The sequence below is a fragment of the Cibotium barometz genome, chromosome 64, assembly GCF_041138505.1.
Source record: "Cibotium barometz isolate CiBa-2024 chromosome 64, ASM4113850v1, whole genome shotgun sequence".
Taxonomy (NCBI): Eukaryota; Viridiplantae; Streptophyta; class Polypodiopsida; order Cyatheales; family Cibotiaceae; genus Cibotium; species Cibotium barometz.
Window position 1 is genome coordinate 31,311,740 of NC_141109.1, and position 23,824 is coordinate 31,335,563.

General features: G+C 44.2%; 2 protein-coding genes across 4 annotated transcripts in view; both read left to right on the forward strand.

Annotated features, from left to right (window-relative positions):
- Window positions 1-1,310: 1,310 nt before the first annotated feature.
- The window catches only part of LOC147603530 (pyrophosphate--fructose 6-phosphate 1-phosphotransferase subunit alpha-like), a 46,226-nt gene continuing 23,712 nt past the window's right edge, over window positions 1,311-23,824 (forward strand). The window contains exons 1-5 of one of the 3 annotated variants that reach the window (XM_086796929.1): window positions 1,311-1,524; window positions 2,124-2,200; window positions 3,396-3,550; window positions 4,694-4,806; window positions 5,119-5,193. In XM_086796929.1, the coding sequence (XP_086653055.1) occupies window positions 2,135-2,200; window positions 3,396-3,550; window positions 4,694-4,806; window positions 5,119-5,193 (409 nt within the window). In that variant the 5' untranslated portion in view covers window positions 1,311-1,524; window positions 2,124-2,134. Of the gene's footprint in view, window positions 1,525-2,119; window positions 2,201-3,395; window positions 3,551-4,693; window positions 4,807-5,118; window positions 5,194-23,824 lie in introns of all 3 variants that reach the window. The other 2 variants (XM_086796930.1, XM_086796931.1) reach the window with 2 other exon arrangements.
- LOC147603531 (uncharacterized) lies at window positions 16,398-17,093 on the forward strand. Its single transcript, XM_086796926.1, has one exon. The coding sequence runs from the start codon at window positions 16,416-16,418 to the stop codon at window positions 17,073-17,075; it is 660 nt and encodes a 219-aa protein (XP_086653052.1). The 5' UTR covers window positions 16,398-16,415; the 3' UTR covers window positions 17,076-17,093.

Genomic DNA, 23,824 nt, shown 5'->3' on the forward strand with positions numbered 1-23,824 from the left:
AAAGAGGGGGATTTGGTCCGTATGTACAAGATTCAAAGTACTAAACACAAGTTAAAGTACCAAAGTCTGAACCTTTCAAAGTCATTGAACTAAAGTCTGAACCTTTCAAAGTCATTGAACTATAAAGACGGAATTGAAATGCAAGGGAATTTTAATAGGAGTGAATTCAATAAGTTTAATCGTCCTAATATGCTTAATTATGAAAAACTAGCTAAACAAAAGGAGGCTAAGAAAATTAGGGCGGCTCAACATGAAATAAGAGCTAGATAAGCTAAGCTCAGAGCAATCAATTGCCAAAATCAAGCTACTATTCAAATGGCCACTTTGACAGAAGCAAACGATGAAACAAAATGATTTTAGCAATCAATTGCCAAAATCAAGCTACTGTTCATATAGCCACTTTCACAAAAATAAATAAAAAATAAATGATGAGAAGGCCATTGAACCAGCTAGACTTTGGGTAGAATGTCACTTTTAAGGCAATATAAACAACACATTTTTCAAATTGTTAAGATGGTTCATTGTGTACATGTGTGAGCCCGACTTGAAGGCATTGGATGTGCACATAGGAGAGCTTGGTGAAAATTGTGAAAACGGTGGCTATGAAAGGGTTAGGATGGGGGCATTGGGAGGAGGAGGAGATGGGCTTGTACATAGCTTAGGGGAACATGCCGGCTATATAGAAGAAGGGGTTGAAGAGTTTTGACACACCGAGGCATTGAAGCGGCGCTTGGAAAGGCTGCTTGATAGAATGGTGGTGTGGAGGGGCCTGTGGCTTTGGAGATGGGCTTGTAGTGAGGAAATAACTAATTGATGCAAGGGCCAATAGAGAGAGCCGCTTGGGCTGTGGCCGTGGAGTGATGTTGTAGAGAAGGTAGGCTTGCGATGAAGGGGTGATGAGAAGAGTTTGGGGGGCTTGGCTTGAAAGCCGAGAATGTACTGCCCAGAGAGAATGGGGTTATTGATGGAAACTGGCTGGGAGTGTAGAGTCAAGCTTTGAAGGCCCATATGGCCTTGGGCTTAGCCTTGGAGCAATGGAGTGGAGAGAGCTTTCCATTGAAAGACAATTTCCTGCACATATCCCGGTAGGCGGGGTGGGTATTTTCTGTGTGTAACCAGCCTAAGTATAAATGGGCAGCCTACCAGCTCTCTTGGGGGGGTGGTATCTATCCTAGTGTGAAGGAGACAAGTTACTTGCTTGTCTCTATATACTCGAGCTTATCCTTTATACAATTTACCAATAAAAAGTTAGAATAAAATAGATAAACATCAAATCAGCAAAATAAAATAATCAATAGCAAATCAGCAACGACAGTGTTGTTGCTTTCCCACGCGATATAGCCAACCACTCCACACTATTTCACTTTTCTCTCGCCTCGAAATGCAGTGCCGGGCGCGCGTTGCCTCCATTTTTATCTCGCAGGGCGTGCATGCAAGGGTTTCTGTGGCTTCTGTGAAGCTGTGTGCAGAGAACTGCGTAGCTCGAACGAAGTAGATCAGACTGAGTTCAGCAACTACCACCAAGTAAGATTTTGGTTGTTCGAAACTCAAAATTAGATCTCAGAAACAGACTAAAGAAGTCGGTGACTGTCGTTGCCGTTGATTCCTCCTCCTGATTTCTCTGAGACATCTCCTAGGGTTTTTCCTTCCTTTTGTGCTCAGAATTGAACTTATCAGACTTCTTATCATGGGTGTATATGAAGAATGAGAAGAAATTTCAGAATAAGGAAGAAATCAAGCTTTCCCGAGTCATTTTTAAAGGAAGAAGAAGAAATGAAAAAAAAGCTCACTCCTCCTGATTTCTCTGAGACATCTCCTAGTGTTTTTTTCCTCCCTTTTGTACTCGGAACTGAATTTATCAGACTTATATGAAGAACGAGAAGAGTTTCAAAAAGAAAGAAGAAATCAAACTTTCCTTCTTCCCTCCTTAATGACTCAAATTTTAGGGTTTTTCGGTTTCTCTGTCTTGCTTGTCTTAGAAATCACCAGTTTTCCGTCATTTTAAAGCAGATATGGCTCGATCTTCTATTTTGATCTCCTTTACTTGAGCAGAATTGTGGCTGGTTTGTTTGACAGTGTAACTTTTTTAAAATGCATCCTCTTTTGTGCCTGTATTTGTAAAGAAGGGCTTGAAATGGAGCTCTATGGCCTCCAGAAGATCAGAAGCAAATACGTCCCACAGCTGCCTCCTGCTTTGCAGGTAATTACCATATAAATTACATTTTGCCCTTGCATCTCCATAATTTGAGCTTTAGATTAGTAATGACGGCGTTGCCTATCTCTTTAGTGAACCACAGCACTGTTTGGAACAGCAAGTTTTGGTTACAGATATCCGCAGCTTTCCTCAAAGAATCAGCATGATTTTAACAGAGGGTTAAACATCATATATGATCTTCAACAGATAAAGTTTAGAAATGTTGATAACATTTCTCTAGGTAGGATAAATGATCTTGAGGGTGTTGTTGTGGTAAGATCATCAAAACTGCAAGCAAATACTCTGGATCTTTTTTGGAGTCTTTGTCCAATTTAAGGCCATTTGTTTTATGCTAGTTTTGATTATCTGGAGCGGTGCATATGCCCAACCAGCTATGTTTGCTCTTGGTTTTTCTTGTCTCTATTGGGAAGCTGAGATAGGAATATTGGCTAGGCTTAGTGGTACGCCCTCAGTCAAGGTCCTGTTCAGCCTGGTTAAGGCTATTTCTAAAATGAAAAAAACTATGGAAGCTTTTATGAGAAGATCGTATTAACACTTATGCATGCACACAGGCAGACACACATGCAATTACACATAGTACAGACCGGTCCACACAAACAAGATAAACCACCCAAAGCACAACACATGAAGACACACATACAATTACACATTGTACAGACCGGTCCACACAAACAAGATAGACCACCCAAAGCACTTGCATGGACACTGCACACAAAATAGCCAACATCATGTGATACCATGACATTAAACAGCATGCACGAAACAACAATACAAAAATAAATGGCAGGCCTGTACTTAACACTAGATATGTACTAGAAAAAGAGTACTAAGTACCATTTTTCGGAAACCATAGACTACACATGATTTATGGGTTGCTCCTTAGAACTAGCCTTCCTCATGGGTGGTCTGCCATCCATCTGTGGAATGTGATTATGTTCAGCATGGTCGTTTGAGTAGGAAAATTGAAACACTAGGATGGATACAATTTAGAAAAAAAGATGCATCTATTTGGGATGTTGATACATGTACTTCCTGCATTGAATGATGGATTTGCTGGTGTGAAGCTTAGCCCAATGATTCTGGGAAACAGCCTAAACCTTCCTTGGTTATATATGTTATTCCTTCTTTTCTCCTTCACTTGGGTATGTCTTTTTAATAAAAATTTTCTTCTTTTTTGTAGGGGGAACGTGTACGCTTGATGCATGGAGATCGCACAACTGCTGCTGACCCCTCTGATGTCTTGGCAATCAGGAGAACTTTCCCTCTCACATATGGACAACCACTAGTGCAGCTTCTGTGTGACGAAAAAGGTGGACTGTCACCTGAGAAGCTAAGGTATGCAGAGCCCATTGAAAAGGTCGATGTCTCTAGATACTGAGCAGCATGGATGTTATAGGTCGATGTCTAGATACTGAGCAGCATGCATGTTAGAGGGGCACTGGTCATGACAGTCAAAAGAAAGCTTTTAGATGAAGAACAGTTTTGTCTCTTTTAAAGTTTGCTTTGCCATCCAGACTGTGATACATTCAAACCCACCTGCTGTAGTAAGAATCTACAAAGTGGTTTGAAGGTGCTGTTTTCGGCACGCTCTTAATGCTTATAGAACATGTTATCAGTACTAGTCCTAGTATGCTCTCAATGGATACAAAGTATAGGTAATGTTTTGACACCGTTCTGTGTCTTGCGCTGGCACAGCTCGCATATCCATGTCATCAGAGCTACCTTTGAAAATTGAGAGGAATTTCAATCATAAGCCCTTTCCAGAAAACTATCGGAGTATGCTGTACTAAAAACAAACTCTTATCCATGATAAATTTCACCTCTTAACCATTTCCCAAACATAGAGCTTGGTTGACAAGCACGCAGGGTTCAAGCCCATGAGAGGGGTCAATACGATAAGAGCTCTGGGCCAAATAGATAGTTTCATTGAACTCCAAGAACCATAAAAGTTTCTCTGTGATGATAGGTCTGGCATCCTCGCAACAGCCAGCTTGTTTCGCTTTCTCACCCTTCTTTTTCTTTCCTTGAGTAGATCCTACGATTAGTTAGCTTTTTCCACTGCCTGTAGGTGCTTTTTCCCCACCCATAGGCGCATCTACCATGGCCTTGCCCAACCACGTACCAACGGGAGCCTTCAGCGGGTTTTGAACCCTGACCTCTCGGTCAAGAGTTACGAACACATGCCGCTGGGCTATCTACCTGTTGGGCATGCTTTCTCACCTCTTAGCTCTCTGAAGTCCTTGATTTTCAAGTTCCACTTGGATGGATATTAGATCTTCACACTCCAGGATATGGCTCATTCAAATTTTCAATAGCTTCTATTCAAGGTTTTGCACAGAGCTAGTATGTACCCCAGAGCCGTTGCCTGTTAACTCACTTCTTGGAGACAAGATTCTGAGAGAGAGAGAGAGAGAGAGAGAGAGAGAGAGAGAGAGAGAGAGAGTCTTTTCATGTTCTGCTATGCTGGTTTGGCTGTAGAGTTGGGGTGGTATTTTGTGGACGGCAATCTCCTGGTGGTCACAACATCATCTCAGGATTGTATGATGCATTGAAGTCCCACAACCGGGATAATACATTAGTGGGCTTCATAGGTGAGTTTGGCAAGCTACCAGGTTTGCCGAAGTGGAATGTTTTATTAATCTTAAACATCACTAGAATAACGTCATTTATTTGTGAGAAATCTTTACATACATTTAGTTTTTAAGCAAGGATTGGCCTGCTGCATGGATGGTGAGTGTGTCTGCTATACATGAGGTAGTTTGTAATCCTTCAGAATCATTTTTGATCAGGTGCAATGATTTTTTAACACTTTCAAGCTTCTATGTTTAATTATGTCTTCTAAAAGCAAAAAATTTTCAGAGCAGTCTGCAGCTTATGAATGACTCTTGTATTGTTGGCTTAAGGTGGCACGGAAGGACTTTTTGCACAGCAGGCTGTGGAAATTACAGAAACTGAACTTGGTCCATATCGCAATCAAGGTCATAACTATATTTGCAATTTGCTGTGTTTTGTTCTTCAAGCATTACTTAAGAAGGTAATGGCAGTCAATTGGTTTCTTCCTATTCTTTTTTACCCCAAAAAAGAGACTTCCATTGAGTGGAAAAAGAAACAATACAACCGAGTTCTTCCTTTTATAGAGGATATTCTTTAAAGCCATTGTTGGCATTGAACCTACGACCTCACGCTTGGAACTGCAATATCTTACCAACTTCTGCTCGCTGCAGTTGGTGGATGTGCTTGGTGTAACATAAAAATCCCACTTAGAAAGAAGTGTTCGCGAAACTAAGGAGAGATGATGTCTGTTGCATGCGTGGAAGCCTTGCTGCACTGATCCTCAACCCTTAGCCTAATTAAGAACAAGACGCTGATTTAAACATGATTAGGACAGAGGAGAGAGAAGAAGAGAGATTGTTGGTGTCAGGTTTTCTTATATTTATATGGTACAAAAAGTTACTGAATGGTTGTACATGATTTAGGGCCTTGGTCAACCCCAAAGTGTGACCTCTGGCCCCTTCTACATGCTTGATGATGACTTCTACGTCTGAAAATGATGAATGAATGAACGTATTCATTGAATGATGACTTCTACTTATATATTATGCTGAGGTTGCTGTCGGCCAGCTCTTGGACACATATTCATGAATAAAATCCCTTATATGCTGTGCTTACTTCCATGTGTGCCCAAACTCGTTGTCCTTCATGCTGATGCCGGGCGCCTGCTACCTAGGACTTTTGCCGGTTGCTAATGGGGATCCCATGCCCTCCATGGTGATGAAGATGCTGAGGATGATGATACTGATGCTGTCAGTGATGCCGATGCTGATGATGCTACTACTGATGCTCTAAATGTTGTCCTAATTGCTATATTAATTAGGGATTATGATGTTCATGCTGGAGATCAGCCATGGCACATGTGTGCACATGACAATGCCATTCCAAATTAAGCGAGAACGAGCATTAGTCAAATTTGGGCCATCTCCTCAAATATGTATGTGATTGTTTTGTGTTTTGTACTCTGCACTTTTAGAAGAGCCTTGGATCTTGCCTAAAATGGTGCCAATACAACTGCTGAAGACTCTGAGTGGAAAGTGTGTATACCCTCACCTCAACACCTTGTGACCTCCAAACCTGCCAAGTTGCTAGGCTCCTAACTATCTCTCAATCTGTATCCGTTGTTTCATGAAGTGACCTAGAAGCTGCCTTGGACATTCTATCTGTATGATAATAGTTGCCAGTAGATCAACGCCAACTGAGCATGGTCTAGGGTTGTGCTCTCTTGAAGCAGGAGTCCACTTTCCTCATCAAGCATTTGAACATAGCGTTATTTAGCGAAAACTTGTAGATTGGAGCAACAAACCCTTGGAGTGTGGTATATTGCAATTGGGTGGAAAACTTCTTTGAGATCAATCACAGGATCCTGCCTCTTTTTGACGGTGATGTCCTATGCAACGTGTTGGCAAAACTCAATCTTCATATTGGCTGGTCTCTTCTTTCCAGCTTATATATAATTCATAGGCGCTTGAATCGTGCAAAGTCTGTGCATAGAAACATAGTCACAAGCAATGTTTCGTGTGTTATTTTTTTTTTCCGAGGTTTTCACATATAATGGTTTTGTCCCTTCGCAAACCAAAAATGTAGCATGCAATAGGTTGCCCATTGTAACATGCAACAAAGACTTCTTTAAACCTGTGAGTTTATGCAATCCACTTTACTCAAGAGAGAAGAGTTGAGATAGAGGATGAAAGTCGACACTTGATTGGGTTCCAATTACCCATTGAAGGCCGCCTGCCCTGCAAGCAAGAGTATTTGCTTGTATTGCTTTGGAGAACTTTGTATAATGATGTGAATGATGATCGTGGATTGCCAAACGTAAGGGTGAGAGATTGTACGCATGTAGAACCATATGCTGACCCAATAGCACTGTAGAAGACTCTTTGAAGCCACTTATACAAGTCCAGAACTACTGAGGATATGCACATATGCTGGCTGAAGATGAGAGGATCTTCAATGTTGCCTAGGGGGTGAAGTACGGGGTGCTTGAAGGCTGATTGTATGCTCTAGAAAAACCCGAAGGCTTTTAGGCACTCATATTCACTTTTTACTTGATGAACTTCTGTGAAATGAGATGATTTATGCAAGGATCTATGGGGCGCCTTATATATGAGATATATGCTGCAGTTGGCTGAGATTTGTTGCTGTCAGCGTATTTTTTTTTTCTAGGAAAGAGACTTCTATTAAGTATGAAAAAACATACAACAATCATGGCTATAAGCCGGAATAAAATAGAATCACCTCAATATGTAAGGTGATTTCAACCACTGAGGAGCATCATGATGCCATGAGAGACCTGTGGGACTAGAGGAAAAGAAAATGCCATGGTCCCACTCTCAGATAAATACAACGCAGTTTGCTTGCGAGGAACGAGAAGACCCTTGAATACGAGCACAAGTAGGCATGAGAGTATGGAGGATATCACCCCATATAGTATTAATGCATTGAGACCCAAAAATCTGGACACCCTTAATAGCCTCCGTGCATCTAGCTCTCCAGATCTGCCATGCTGTAATATTGGCAACAATCTCCCAATTGGTGTCAATCCTCTGTCTGGGGGGTGTATAGACAGAGTGAGGGACATCCTGCAATAAACCATGCTGGGCAATACCTCTACGAATGAAAATAGTAGAGTCTGTACCACTGCCCTTGTAGAAAAGCTGCGGGCCAGACTGGGAGAGCCAAGCAACTACCTTCCAAGTCACATACATGGTGTGGCCACTCAATCTGCCAAATATGCTTTGCAATGCTGCATTCCCATAAACAATGTTGTACAGTCTCAAAATTTGCCTTAAATCTCGGGCATGTAGGTGCTACACCAAAAACCGATCTCCACCATGTGCAATGATTGGTGGGGAGACCACCATGTATAAATAATGAGAGATCTGGCTCCTTCTGTATGAATGCCAAAGCCTATGCCAATATCTGCATTGTATCACTGGAGAGATATCATAGCTCTCGCAATGAGGCCTGAGAGTAGGGATCCTATGCATCTGTCGAGTGAGGAGAAGCCTGGCATTCCAGACTGTGAAACTGAAAAAGAGAAGGCTTTTCAATGGATCGAAGACATCAATCCACTTCCACTCTCTTGGATCCCACTGTAGATGTCTGATAGGACTGCCACCATATAGCCATAAACCCCAAAAGCCCTGAGTCACTAGTTGAGGAGAAGGATCAATGAACTAATGCTTCCTTGAACGACCAACAATCCTTATTGGACTAAGCCTAGTATCTAGGATGATCTCCTCCATGCTACATCTCCTCAATCTCCCTCCAAGCATGATAGAATAGAGGATGCAATTTGTAGCCTCTTGGCTTGGGATGTCACGATTGTGACTAACTCTTTTAATCTCTCCTTAATTACTCTTTAATCTCTTATTAACTGAAAGGACACCTGTGAAGGATCACACCCTTACACATGGGTCACTATCAAAGGACATGTCTATTCATTAAAAGACACCCCTAAGTCCAAAGGACATAACCATGGATTCAAGAGCCACCCCCCTTTCCAGGGATGTCTCTTCACTTGTACCCTTTCGGCCTCTATTTAAGAAAGGCCTCTGTCTCAATGCAAACAACTCAGTGTTTTCCTGCAGTATTTGTCTTATGTTCATTAATTAAGTCTTAATCATGTTAATAAAGCTATAAAAGCTTTACAGTGGTATCAGAGCAAACTTTTTCCGCCCTGTGTTATGCCCAAACCCTAACCCTAACCCTAAAATCAGTCCTAACCCTAACCCTAAAATCAGCCTGCCCAAACCCTAAAATTGGCTGTAGCAAGTGTTGAATGGAAGAGCAAGAGAGAATGCCCCATCAAATTCAGTCCCCAACTCTCAATTTTTGCTGATTATGTTTGGGCCAGCCATATGTAGGACACTCTTGAATAGAGGCAAGACAAAACAAAAAAAGCCTTCAATCAGGAGGGTTACCTTTCAGCCGGCACCCCTCCTTTGAATCGGCGCATCCCTTCTTCGTGGCTTTTCCTCCAGGTCGGCTTCCCGTTGATCAACGCACGTCGACTTGCTAAATTTATTTATTTTTAATACCCAACACACCTAATAAATAACCCCACCCAAAGGTTATAACCCCTAGGCTTTAATTGCCACGCATACAGCCAAGCCAAAAAAAAAAAAACATAAACTCAAACCCCTTTACGGGCTCTTTCGAAACGGCGCCAACTGCCTCCCGAACTAGTCCCCTCACGAGTAGGCGCCAACGGCCGTTTTCTTGCAGTTTTCAGCCACCCTGCCCATGGTTGGTTCAGCGTGTGTCGGCCTGCTCTTGCCTCTCTTCATCGAATTCAACCCTTTATCGCTTGTGGTAGCTAACTCCTCTCGTGCTTGGATTAGCCACTTGCAGTTGCTGATTTCTGTTGAATTGCTGGCCACTATCTCCTTGGTGCTTCTTCTCCAGCAACAATATTTATTATGGCAACCTCCTTCAGGTGTGATTTTTCCATTTTCTTGGGCATAAAAATTTCACATAATGTGGAGTATTAACATATTAGAAACCCGCCATTTCATTCTTTTGCGGGCTCTCCACTCCTCCGGGGCCAATATCACTTTTTACCGGTTGAAAAGCACCTCTCAGATCACGTGGACACACATTACCCTCTTCTCCGACGGCTTATGGCAGAGGAAACCTATGATTTCAGTTATTTATAGGATACACCCTCTCAGTCCATAGTGCCCTCTCATAACTCGTGTTTCTCCACCGGTCTCGGCCCCTGTTCCAGTGAGTGTGCCTCCCTTTTTCCAGCCCACTCATTATCGTATTCAGATAGCCACACTGACTTCTCACCTCCGAGAATTCGACGTGTGGGTGATCCGTGTTCGTACTTCTGCACAGGATCTGGACCATTACTGTTTTATACTCAGGCGTCATCCTTATCTGGGCGCTATCCTTCCCGAGTGTAGCATCAGTTTTCACGAATATTGCACCTATTCTGAGGACGTTTATCCATCTTCATTCACGGTGCGCCCCTCTACACCAGAATATACACCCTTGACACCAGTAGTTGCCCCTACCCCTGTATCTTCTTCTCCAGTAGCAGACTCTCATGCGAGCCCAGTCCTAGAGGATCGCCCTTACTATACTGGATGGTCTATAGCCGCTTCACCAAAACGTAGCCTCTCCTCTTGGGATTTCCAGATGCCGCACCCTCCAGCCGATGGTTCTTACTAGAGCCCAGCGGCATCATCAACAGCAAAAACCCCCAGAGCCTCGTCACCCTGAAGCCTCTACATCAACATCTTCTCTCATGGCAGAACTTGTTGACATACTAGCCCCTCCGGAATGGCAGCCAGCTGTGCAGCAACTTCAGCAGCAGTTCCAACAGCACCTCCAGGAGTCTATGGCATCCTTGGCTTCGCAGATCCAGCAGCTCCACATGGATCGCCACTCCTGCACGAGTTCCGTACCAGTAGTAGATGTTTCAGTTACAGTACCTGCAGACGTAGACGTCATTCCTTCCGAGGTAGAAGGCGATGACCTTAAAACTCTTTATCGTCTTTTACAAGCCAGTAAAACAAAGAAATTGGAAATTAAACCCCCTGACTCTTATGGTGGTCAGTGCAATAAGCGCATCTTAGACCAATGGCTCTACAAACTGCGGTTATACTTTGAAACCATGACTCTTTCTGATTCCAAAAAGGTGATTTTTGTTGTATCCCTCCTCAAAGACACTGCTTTATTGTGGTGGTAACGACGACAGCACGCCGGAAAATCGGTTACAACGTGGGAAAAATTCGAGCGGGTCCTCCATAAGCAGTTCATACTTGCCAATGCGGATTTCCAAGCCCGTACTCGCTTACGCCATTTGGACCAAACTGGTTCCTTGGCCTCTTCTATCTCCCAGTTCACTAACTTGATATTGGAGATTGACTCTTTGTCCCCCCAGCGGATGAACTTCATGCCTTCGTTGAAGGTCTTAACCCCACACTGCGTGCCGATGTTCAAAAATATATCCGTGTCGATCTTGCCGATGCCATACGATACGCAGAGCGCGTTGCAGACATTAATTCTCGAAATTCGGCCTCTTTCGATCGAGCTAATGCCTTTCAGAAAGCTAATGGATCTCGTATGAACCGAGATAGTCACAGAGAATCTTCTGGCACTTCTACCTCCCGGCCTAATCCCCAATGGAATAATTCTCAACACCCTCGCCGATGAGAAGGATCGTCCTCTTTTCGGTCCCGACGTTCTCAATCCTTCCAACCACGCAGTTCGGATCGTGGACGGGACCAAGGACGTGACCAATCTCGCAATCCTCGTCCTTCCACTGTTCCTTCTGGACGAGATCAACAAAAGACAGGATTGTGCACAATTTGTAATGGACCTCATCGTTGGTTTGAGTGCCCCAAAAGACCAACCCATCGACAGAATTCTAATGCTGAACCCTCCACTTCCGAGGAGAAACCCCTAGTTACTGACAAAGGTAAGCGTGCAGTTAATCACCATGCTATTGCACATGCTTCAGTGATTACCGCTACTGCCACAGCACAAGCTGTCTCTTCACCGTTGCCCCAGCGGTCTACTCAGGTTTTAGTTCTTCAAGGCTCTATTTCCAGTCACCCTATTCAGGTGCTCATGGATAGTGGGTGTTCTCATAACTTTGTGGGAACCACCTTGACTCAGAGATTGAAGATTCGGACTTCTCCAAGTGCTGTTGTTTATGAAGTAGAGCCTGCCAATGGTTTCACATCCTTGTGTAACACCGTTGCCAAACACCTCTCCTTTCGAATTCAGCACTATTGTGACAAATTGGATTTCCAAGTCATGAATTTGGCACATTATGATATGATCCTTGGTCAAGAATGGTTGTATCAATATGATCCCCTGATCAGTTTCCGGAACCGTTCCATACAATTTGCTCAAAATGATATGCTTGTGGCACTCGAAGGAATCAGAGACCAACCTTCTACGCCAACCCTTTCAGCTCTTCAAGTTAAACGGTGGGTGTGCAAGAGTGGTTGTTCCTTAGCACTTTTAATGGTCTATTCAGCCAACGATCCTCGAGATTCTTTTACAGAATCTCAGGAGATACAATGACAACTTACTGAACTTTTGGAGAAAAGACATATTCGACCAAGCAAAAGCCCTTTTGGAGCTCCAGTACTTTTGGTGAAAAAGAAGGATAAGTCTATGCGCCTTTTGTCAAAATGCGCAGTGGAGATGATTACCAGATCTGGGAACACGAGCAAAACGCAATGCAGAAAATCACAGCACAAGAGAGAGAGAGATAGAGACGTGTAACTTTGCTCTATATACACAAAAGAATCCTGGAATGATACAAAGGTGACAAGGGGGTTGGGGGCCATATTAAATGGCCCTCCAACAGCAGTCGGCCTGCTGCAGCCGATAGGACACAAAAACCCCACGTCTGCTGAAATGCATAGTCGGCCAGCAACAGGGGGGGTTGGCCAGCGTCAGGGAGGTCCACGACCTGTGCAGAGCAGTCGGCCACCTCCAGAGTCTCCATAGATGCAGTTGGCCAGGTTCAAGGTCCTTGTGCCACTACAAGACTGCCTCCTATGCCACAGAAAAATAGGGAAAAATGGGGGAAAAATACGGGGAGTGAGGAAAAATGATAAGACACCTACAAAGGGCGGGCACACCCACAGCAGAGGCCCTGGTGTATATGTATAGACAGGAGATGACTTATGCTTTGATACCATGTCAAAATACGCAGCGGAGATGATAACCAAATCTGAGACCACAAGAGCAAGTAGAGTGCAGAAAATAGACAGCACAAGAGAAGGAGAGAGATAGGCGTGTAACTCTTCTCTATACACAAGATCCCGAATCTGAAAACTGGATACAATGGTGACAAGGGGGGCTGGGGGCCATTTTATATGGCCCCCCAACAGTAGTCGGCGTGCTGTAGGGTAGGACACAAAAACCCCACGTATGTTGAAATGCACAGTCGGCCAGCATCAGGGGGGGGTCGGCCAGCATCAGGGAGGTCCACGACCTGTGCAGAGCAGTCACCCACCTCCAGAGTCTCCACTGATGCAGTCGGCCAGGTTCAAGGTCCTCCTGCCACTACAAGACTGCCTCCTATGCCACAGAAAAATAGGGAAAAATGGGGGGAAAAATACGGGGAGTGAAGAAAAATGATAAGACACCTACAAAGGGCGGGCACACCCACAACAGAGGCCCTGGTGTATATGTATAGAGAGGAGATGACTTCTAACACCCCCTCTCAGCTCCTGGCTGTGAGACCAACCACAAGGAGCTGGGGTGCCGCCTGAGCAAATCCTGAGATAGTGACTTCGTGAAGAGGTCCACCGTACTGTCCTTCGTCGAACAGAATCTAGCAAGATGTCATCAGTAACGATCTGTTCACGAACAAAGTGCCTCTGGATGACCATGGGTTCCTCCAGTGGAAGCCCAATCCTGCAATGCAACCTCTGCAGCCTCACCACCTCATGAGGAGCATCACAAGCAGCCCGGTACTCTGCCTCTGACGTCGACAAGGCAAAAGATGACTGCCTCTTATTGCTCCATAAAATTGCTCCTGGGCCTGAAGTAGATCTCCTCGTGTCCGGATCTCCTCCCAAACTGAGTCAATCCAACCGTGGAGTTGGACTCCATCAATCAATCCCCCCCTGTGTACAAGAGTCCATGATCCTTCGCGTGCCGCAAAAACCGTAGGAAACGCAATCCTGCCTCCCAAAGAGTCATCGGCAACAACCATGAGCTCAATTGCCTCATCACGAAGCTCCCGTCCAATCTGGTGTCCATCAACCAGATCAGTGAACCATTCTGCTTCTGAGTCAAAGAGGTATTACACTGCTCACAAGGATCAACACCTGTTATTACGGTGCAAAACCAAGTCCTGGAAACCTGCTGAAGACCATGCAAGGTCTTCTGAAACAACCTGTCAAACACCCCCTCTGAATCCAGAACCACAAAGCCTGGAGTATGCACCTCCTTCTGCAAGTAATCAACTGCCACCTGCCTGGCTTTCCGAAAGGTCCCCGTGGAAAGAACATCCTCATCTACAGGAGGTTCTTTGTCCTGAATACTACGAGACATCAGAGCATAAGTTACCTGTTCAGTTTCCTCTGACTGACGAACACAAGAACTACCAACATCAGTACTGGAGAGTTCCTGCCAACTGCTGCCATCTACTGGCAAGCTATCCACCATCTGGTCCGGGAAAGCCTGCACCTGCAGCGTATCCACACTTAAGTGGCTATTACCAGACAGCCACTCATCACAAACCTGAGAACCTGGGAGAGAGAGTGCTGAAAGCTTGTAAACTCCATTCTCCACTCCGCCTTCCCAAACCACTTGGCCTGTTGCTTTGTCCCGGAGAGCAACAAAATGCTCATCAAACTCCACCCGTACGCTAGTCTTGCAAACCTGATGCACTGACAACAGATGAAAACCAAGTGACGGAACATACAACACCTGGGAGGAATGCTTCCCCCCTCTGCCACATCGGGAACTATCTCCATCCTGCCCTCACTGTGAACTAGGATAGTCAATGTATCCCCAGTAATAATGTGACCAGAATACTTGCAGAGATCCTGTAAATCTGAACGGGAAGGAGTCATGTGCCTGGAAGCACCATTGTCTAGAATCCACTCCCGAGTATCCGTTTGCGGAGAATCCTCCAACCTCCTCCCTGCCTGAAGAAAATGAAACATCGGTGTCCATCACCGCCAGGTGCACAAAAAGCCGGAGTCTTCATGATTGCTGCTGAGGAATCTTCACCCTTCTCGGTCTTCCGCTTGGGACATTGCCTCCAATAGTGGCCTTTCTCACCACAATCATTACAAGTCCTCTCTGCCTTTAGTTTCTCGCGGTCAGTAACGGGCTTCTTCTCAGAAGACTTCTCCGATGAAGCCTTCCCTTTGCCCGTGTTACGGCCTTTCGACCATTGGCCAGTTAAGGCCTCTGAAAATCCACCCTGAGGAGGGTAGCCACTCATGCAATATAGCTGCATCAATTTGATCCATACGTATGCTAAGATGTTGAATGGATGCAGCTCTTGGATCCACGAGACGACTCTTAAAGGTCTTCTAAGCAAGAACTGTGTATGCATATCTTCCCCATCTTGACCACTGCATGTAACGAGATGCACCAAGTGGCCGATCGGCCTCATCCTTGATGAACTCATTCCACATAATAGGTTGTCGGTTAGCCTCATCCAAAGACCTAGAAGCCTTTGTCGCAAAAATGGTCTCATGCTTCTCCATGCTCTGACAATGGCTGCAATAAGAGGGGAAGATGGTCTCTTGATATCAGCCTTTGTGAACAAAAACCGTATGCTAGGCAACCAATCTCTCCCAACATGAGGTGTACATCTGAAAATCTGAGACGAGAAAAAATCCTTCCAAGGCTCAGTGCATGGTAGGAAACCTCTGACCACAAGTTTGCAGAGCAACGCCCTTCACTGAACATCCGGATCAATAATATTCAGCCTCCCCTCTCATTTGGGCTGAATAACTGGGAGCCAAGCTACCTCGGCACGCATGTCTGTGGTGCCATCCAAACTCGACCAAAGAAAATTGCGGATCAATCTCCACAATTGACCAATGCATGCACGAGAGAAGCACCAACAAGAGGCAATAAACCAAGCCGAGGCAAGCAATACTTGATTAGCCACCAAAGGTCTAGAGGCTAAATCTAGTGTCCTGGAGCTCCAATGAAGAAGCTTCTTCTGGTTGCTCATAAGTACCGACGTGCCTACAGACACGAGTTGGGTCTTAAAAGACTTTGTAGGAGTAGTTCCCGTCTTGAAATTCTTAAACTCCTCTCGAAGCTTGGTTGAAAAGTCATCTCCTTTATGCCTTCGAACCTTCGAACCTTCGACTTCACGACCTTATACACCAAACTAGACTTAGAAGACTTACTTGTAAGGATTAGATCCCTTATGACGAAAGTTTTTGCCTATAGATTAGAAAAGGATAGATGCAAGGCTTTATTAGTAGAAAAGTCAGCTTTGCATTTTGATTTTTCTTGGTTAAAAAGTAAAAATCAAGATGTAGATATGAGAAAGAAAAGATTCACCAAAATTGTAGCCAAAGATGACATTTGTACTTGGTTAGATTTTCTCCGTACTTGGTTAGATTTTCTCCTAGATAACCTTTATATATCCTTAGGCGACTCTTTATTTAAGCAAGCGATTGGTATTCCCATGGGTACCAATTGTGCCGTCTTTCTTGCTAATTTTTATCTTTTTACTTATGAGTTTGATTTTATGGAACGCCTTATTTCTACTAATACTTGTCCTGTCTTTCTTCACAAACTTTGTAATGTGAGACGTTTTGTAGATGACCTCTTCGTTCCCGACATTCCTTCCTTTCAAGAGTTTTTGTATATCAGTCCAAATTCCTTAGGTGAAGGGATCTATCCCAAGGAATTTTGTGAACTTAATCGCACCTCGAATAGCGATAGTTGTGCTTTTTTAGACCTTAAGATCACTCAATCATCTTCAGGCTTCATAGTAGATATTTATGACAAACGCTTACAACCTGAATATGCTAACTTAAAGATCATTCGGATGCCATACTTTTCTTCCAATATTTCTGATACAGCTAAGTATGGTGTTATTTGCTCTCAACTTTTTAGATTCTCTCGTCTTTGCTCTACTAAATTTGCCTTTATCTCTCAGTCATGCTATCTTATTTTGCTGCTTATCAAAAAAGGTTATAGTTTCAATAAGATTTTGAAAAAGGTTCGTTCTTTCATGAATCGTAGTAAGTTTATCTTTGGTATTTCAGCTTTTGGAATGTTTAAAATGATAAGGAGTAAGTTTTATAGAAGTGGGGAGCTGAAAAGCCCACTTAATTTATAATTCAATGCTCTTTTTTGTAAAAATGGCTTGTTCTTGTTTAGAGTAGGGTTTGTTGTTTTAACGAGTAGGCCTTGTTTAGTCTGTTCTTTCTTGCTCTAGCTTAATATAGACTTAGTTCGGTTCTTTCCTATGTTTTGTAATTGTTTGTTGTTATACCTTAGAGGAGACTTTGAGTGCTAGTCTCTATCATGGCTGAGTATGCCCATCACATATGGAGAGTGAGAGAAGCTCAGTTCGTTGGTTTTATAAAGCATGTTCTTTTGGACTAACCTTATACAAACCTGCACCTACTCTTGGGCACTGATGACGTGAGTAGGGATGTCATAGCTTATTGTCCACACTATTCATGATAGAGTTAATGAACCTACACTTCATGTTCGGATAGACATTGGAGTTAATGGTTGCACTTTTGAGTCGAAGTCTTTTTTAAAGTTTAGCTTAATATTTGGTTCTAGTTCTTAGTGCTTTAGGTCTAGAGTTTACAGTTCTCTGTATTACTATTTTGTTTTTTAATTTTTGTTTTGTTTTTGTTTGTTTGTTTGTTTGTTTTTTGTTTTTTTGGTTAATGTCTTAATTAAAAGTCTTCGTTTGATATTATCTTTTGATTTCCTCTCTTTAGTAGCTAGGTTTGTTAGTTTATTTATTTTTGATCTTTCAAATGCTTTGTTTTTGTCTTTGTCCTTCTTCACTATTATTTCTTTCTCAAATCTCTCAATTCATAAGTTCAGATTTTTCTGACCTTATGAAGGTATATGTGTGAGGTCTCCAAGAACATGGCTGTGTCATCAGCTAACTCAGAGTCAACGAGCTCCTCTTGACTACGAAGAGGCAACCTCAATCCAGAAATACCATGACTTGTGAAAATAAGCATTAAATGCTATAGAAATCATATGTGCATTTTCCTAATGACGGTGGCCGACTGTTGTTGTATGTTACTTAAGTTGGCTGACTGCTATTCCATGGTCAGAGGCTGCCGACTAGAAATATTTAATAGAGGCTGCTTATGATGCTTGTGCAAGGCATAGGACATGCCTTGGCTGCCCCATGGGCTGGCCCATTTAACATGTTTTAATATGCTTTCTGGAATGCAACTAATGGACTGATTTAACATGCCTAGCCATATGACTTATATGCTTGTTCTCCAAGTGGGTTAAGGGACTGACCGTGACACCTAAAGCTGAGAGACCGACCTACATAGCTCGTGCATGACATGTCTTGGTGGCTGGGGCTCACGATGGGACCACGACATGTGACAAACATTCCTAAAAAGGGTTCCTAATTATGTATAATGTTACATTGAATGCTGAGCTAGTGTGTCACATAGCATGACAGTGCAGGGTGCATGTGACATTCCCTCTTGCTTAGCTTGGCGGGACAGAGAAGCAATTGTTCCCAATAGTATCTTGAGACAAATACCTTACATCTTTGAGAAGATCTTGAACGATTGTATGGCTAGTTTGGTATCATTGGTAGGTACCATATTGAAATAGCTTCCTTAAAAAAAAAAAACTGACACCCTATAGATGGCCATCCTTCTAAAAATTGCCTGCAGCAAGCTTTTTCAAACAGCCGCCATCCACCTCTATTTGCCTCCCTCTCTCTGTCCCCCTGCTGCCCACGTGCTCTAGCTTGCCATGTTGCTTGTGTACGGCCTGTTCGCAGGCCTCTGTACAGCCTGTTGCAGCAACACCTCTACTGGCTGTAACGTGCGCACCTGTCCGGCTGCTGTTGGCGCCCCGTTCGAGTGCACAATCAGCCGCCTGCCGCATAGCCCATGGTGTTAGACATCTTCATCCCTTTGCTATTGGCTTCCTTTGTGGTGTCCTATTTAAGCCTTTAGGGCTGACCATGTTAGCTCAAGGGGCTGGTCACCCCTCACATCTTTTTCCCACCTTTTACCCCATTTTATGGAGTCATGGGTTTTTTCCCAGTCGTGAGGGTGCTGGTCGGCTGCCCATGTTTGGGCATATATATAGCCAGGCCATCCCCCCCTCACACTCACTTGAGTATTTGCCTTGCATGCCCTAGTGCCTCTGCGTTTTTGGCTTGTTGTAGTCCCTCACATACGAGACGATCTTCCCCCTCTTGCTTGGGACTTGTACCATCATGTGCTCCTTGTTTGATTGATATTGAGGGCAGGTATCCACCTGCGTTTCTCTTGACCTCTCTCTCTCTCTTTCACTCTCTCATGTGTTTCCACTTTGCTGTGCATTCCTTCATGGTATCAGAGCGCCGGTAACTTGCAGCTTCTTCCTTATGGTATCATCCAGGAGCTGTTTTTTTTTTCCTGTTGCCTCGTATTCTGCCCTGTCTACAGCCCCTTCACCTCTGTGTTTTTCAGATCTGCAGCCCCTAGTTGTTACGTTTTCTGGACTGCTACTGCTCGTAGCACTACCTTCACCTGGGCTTCATTGTTTTCAGCCGAAGGTACCTTCTCTTCAGCGTTTTTTCCTCATTTGAGGTGTGGAAGCTGGTCAACCTGTATTTTCAGGATTGTAGACCCTTTGTTGGCTGTGTTTTCTTCTCCAGTGGACACATATCACTTGTAGAGGGGGTCTTGTGTGGATTGTGGCTTTGGTGACAGCTTGGTGCTTGAGGAGGACACTGAATTTTCTGATTTCAATCAGCGTTTTGCTAATTTTTGGAGCATCCATACCTGCGTTTTTTTCCTGGCCTACATTGTACCCCGTTTTCTCCTGTTTCTTACCTTCTGTTGTTAGTGGACTGCAGGTTTTGTTGGGCAACAGTGTTTTGGCTGCGTTTTGCTTCCTAAAGGAGTTTTCTACTCTCATAGGGGGCCCATCTCCAGCTACTTCACTTGAGGATCAGTTTTGGGAGCTGTTTAGTATCTTTGGAGACTTTCTCCTATGACTAGAGTTTGCAGATTTTGGAGGAGAGTAGTTCTTTCTTGATGAGAGTAGTGATCTTTTCAAAGATCCTGAGCAAAGTTTTATTTTTTTCAAGTTTGTGTTCTTTGTAGTGTTTGCAGAGAAAGGAGGGTGTTTTGCCTGTGAGGTGTGATCCTTTCACAGGGATCACTTGTTTGTTGCTGATTGTTGGGATCTGATTCTACTTATGGAAGTCTCTTCTGGTATCAGTGATGCTTTTGAGGACTTTGTTAGCATTGCTGTTTATATTCTTGCTTCCCTTCCGCATTGTGAGGAGTCTACCTCTGCCTCTCTTTGTGATGCTTCTGAGGATGCCTCTCCACGTGCCAGTTCTGCATTTGGTTTGATGTGACGTGTAGGGTTGTCTTGGAGGATAGACTTTCGGACCCGATGGGATGCTTTGGATTTGTGGTTGCTAGCCGTGCTTGGGGCACAGTGGTACTTCCAGAGTTTTTTGGATTTGGATCAGAATTAGGTTGGGCTTATACCAGTCCGACGACATCATTTTTCAGAGGGGGATGTGGAGTCCTTTCAGCTGGCGATGCCTACCTCATTGGAGTGTGCTTGTGTACAGCATTGGGCAACCCATGGTACGGAGTTTGAGCAGATGGACCCCATCTTTTTCTACAGAGTCCTTACATCTAGCAATGCCGACCTTTCCATGGGATGCTTCTTTTTAGTGTTTGGCAACTCTTGTTATAGAGTTTGAGTAGATGGACTCAGAGGGTTCTAGTGAGGAGCAGCTTGCTTCTCCCAAGATTGATTATCTACAGGATCTCATCTTGGTTGGTTTTGAGGTTTTCAGACCTTCTCCAGGTTGGAAACATGACATTCGACTTCGGGGAGTGTTCTTACACTTGGGAGTGGAACAATTATTTGGAGTAGCACGAAGTAGCCTGCATGGTTGTTTTCTTCCAAAGGAGCGGTGTACTTGGCAACTTGTTTTGTTGCTTTTGTAGCTAAGTTGCTAAGGAGATTGCTTGTGGAGCTTTCATGGTACCTGTTGTTGCTGCAGTCTTTCATCTTTGATCGAGGATGATGTCTCTGGCTTCTTGGAGTTCACTCAGCATCCGGTGCTGAAAGGGGGTGTTAGACATCTTCATCCCCTTGCTGTGCTGGCTTCCTTTGTGGTGTCCTATTTTAGCCTTTAGGGCTGACCATGTTAGCTAAAGGGGCTGGTCACCTCTCACATCTTTCTCCCACTTTTTCCCCCATTTTATGGAGTCATGGGTTTTTTTCCAGTCGTGAGGGTGCTGGTCGGCTGCCCGTGTTTGGACATATATATAGCTAGGCCATCCCCCCCGCACTCACTTGAGTATTTGCCTTGCATGCCTTAGTGCCTTTGTGTTTTTGGCTTGCTGCAATCCCTCACATACGAGGTGATCTTCTCCCTCCTGCTCGGGACTTGTACCAACATGTGCTTCTTGTTTTCACTTTCCCATGGTCCGCTGTGCATTCCTTCACATGGAACATGCACATAGTTGCCTCGTCTGTGCATGTCTGGCCACAAGCCCTACGACCAATGCAAAGCGACTTAATACACCATGCAAAGACATGCCCAGTCTGTAGCAATGACATAACAAAGGAAAAACTAGGGTTTCTTAAAAAAAAACAGGTGTTTTCCGAGGCAATTTCTCCTCCACACATGCATACAAATCTCCCCTTTCTCCCCCTTCTCTCAGAATCCACAAATATCCTACAATGAATGTGTGTCTCAAGACCTTGTAGGTGGCCTTTCATGTGGGTTTAGAGACCTAAACCACTAGCATGCTGCAGGATGTTGGACCTATGCCTGGAGCTCCTCTGTGATTTGCGCTCCCTCTCTCTTGGCGGCATCTTGATTTGATCCTTGTCCTTGAGTACACTCTTTGTTTGCAGGCCTCTCTGCCCTAGATGTGCTAGCCTCAAGTGTAGGTGATCCTCTAGTCTCAAATGGGGGACATGCCTATGCAAATGGACAAAACAATCAAACAAGGGCAAACACATTATGAAGTGATGTAGATAGATATGGAAAGGGAGTGAGACCCACCTGAGTTGTGCCAGCAAAACCTAAAAAAGCACCTACTTCTTGCATATTCAAAATGCAGATATGGTCGCCGAGTGTCACGTGCATCCTGCACTTTGATGCCACGTGGACATATCTGAATAGCATGATTAGGACCTGGAGTGGAAACTAGTCCCATGTGAGCCCTAGTCCGGGACGAGTTAGCCAGGGTTCCACTCTTAGTGTCCAAGGTTAGGTGTACAAGTCCCGTACATGGCCTTGGTCAGGTGTGCATTGTCTTGCACATGAAGCAGTGCTAGTCTGTATTGTGAGTCTCCCTTTGGAATGATGTCAGGTGTTTTGAGTGTTTGGTTTGGTTTGCAACCAGATTCCAGGCATCTGGGTAGATGCATGTAGTTTGCATGTTGGAGAAGGGGGCAGCCTGGGGTAGGCCTTAGGCCACCCATAGGGGCCAGGGAGGCCCATGGCCATTGTCCTCCAGCCCATGAAAGGGTCTAGGTCCTTGGTGGCCAACCCCTAGGACTGGGCAGCCAGTCGGCCAGCCCATGTGGGCTTGGCCAACCAGTCGGCCAGCCCATTGGACTGGGCAGCTAGACTGGTAGGCGGCCAGGGCACAATGGCTGCTTAGCAGCCAGCCCAGCATGCACAGCTTTGACAGCCGGCAGTAGGTGGCTAGCAAGTAGTTGTGAAAGCGCAAGATTAAAGGCGCCAAAAATCCAGGTCGTGGAGAATAAAAAGCAGGCCAACTGCCTTTTCTGCCCATCGACCAGCAATAGAAGGACCTATAAATAGGATGGGTTATTTATTCATCAGGCATCTAAGCATTCACAAGTGGTTGCTGAATTCCAAGGGCCAGGACAGCCAAGGGAAGCTCTCAGCCAAGGTGAAGGTGAAAGGTAAAGAACCAGATTATTGTTTACAGATTTGCGTCATTCTAATAAAGCAAATAGACGGGTATTTGGGACCCAATACTGTATCCTATGAGACAGAGGATACCCCATACATGTACTCCGATTTGTCTCATAGGCCGAGTTCGGTCTTTTGGAAGACGTTAATAAAATCTTTCTTTCTTTCTTTCTTTCTTTCTCTATATATATATATATATATATTTCTGAACATCTCTCTATGTTGTGCGTTATCTTCATCGCGAAAGATTGCTGAATTTTGTTCATTGAAGTTACCGTTTCTAGTTCACAAGTTCTAGCCAAACATTGATTGGGTACTACCTTTTTGTTGTAATGATTCTTTCTATTTGTTATGATCCTTAGCACAGTTGTTACGAGGCGTGCCTCTAACGGTTAGAGGCGTTTGAGGCGTACGACTGACTGATCGAGGCGTCAACATTTTTTTTTTTTTGGGGGGCTGGTTTGAGTCTTTAGACGACGGGGGCTTTAAGGGCCCAAGGCAGCCCCTCTCACACACACACTCTCTCTCCCTCCCTCAAGCCTTTCTCAAGACCCAAAGTTCAAAGTTCAAACTTCAAACACACTAGGATGATGATGTTTTTTATACCCACTTTTGGAGCTCTCTCTACACTACTGATTCATTTCAGCTCATTTCATTTTACTTTGTATCCTTGAATCTTGATGATGTATCCAGACGATGATGATGGACTATTTTGGTCTCATAGGTCATTTTGGCCTTTTGCAGACGTTTAATACAGCTTTCTTTCTTTCACACACTCTCTCTCCCTCTCATACACACCCTCTCTCCCCCTCCCTCAAGGCTCATAAATACACACTCTAGTCTCTCTCTCTCTCTCTCTCTCTCTCTCTCTCAACTTTCACTATATATATTATATCTATCTATCACTATATATATATATATATATATATATATATATATATATATATATA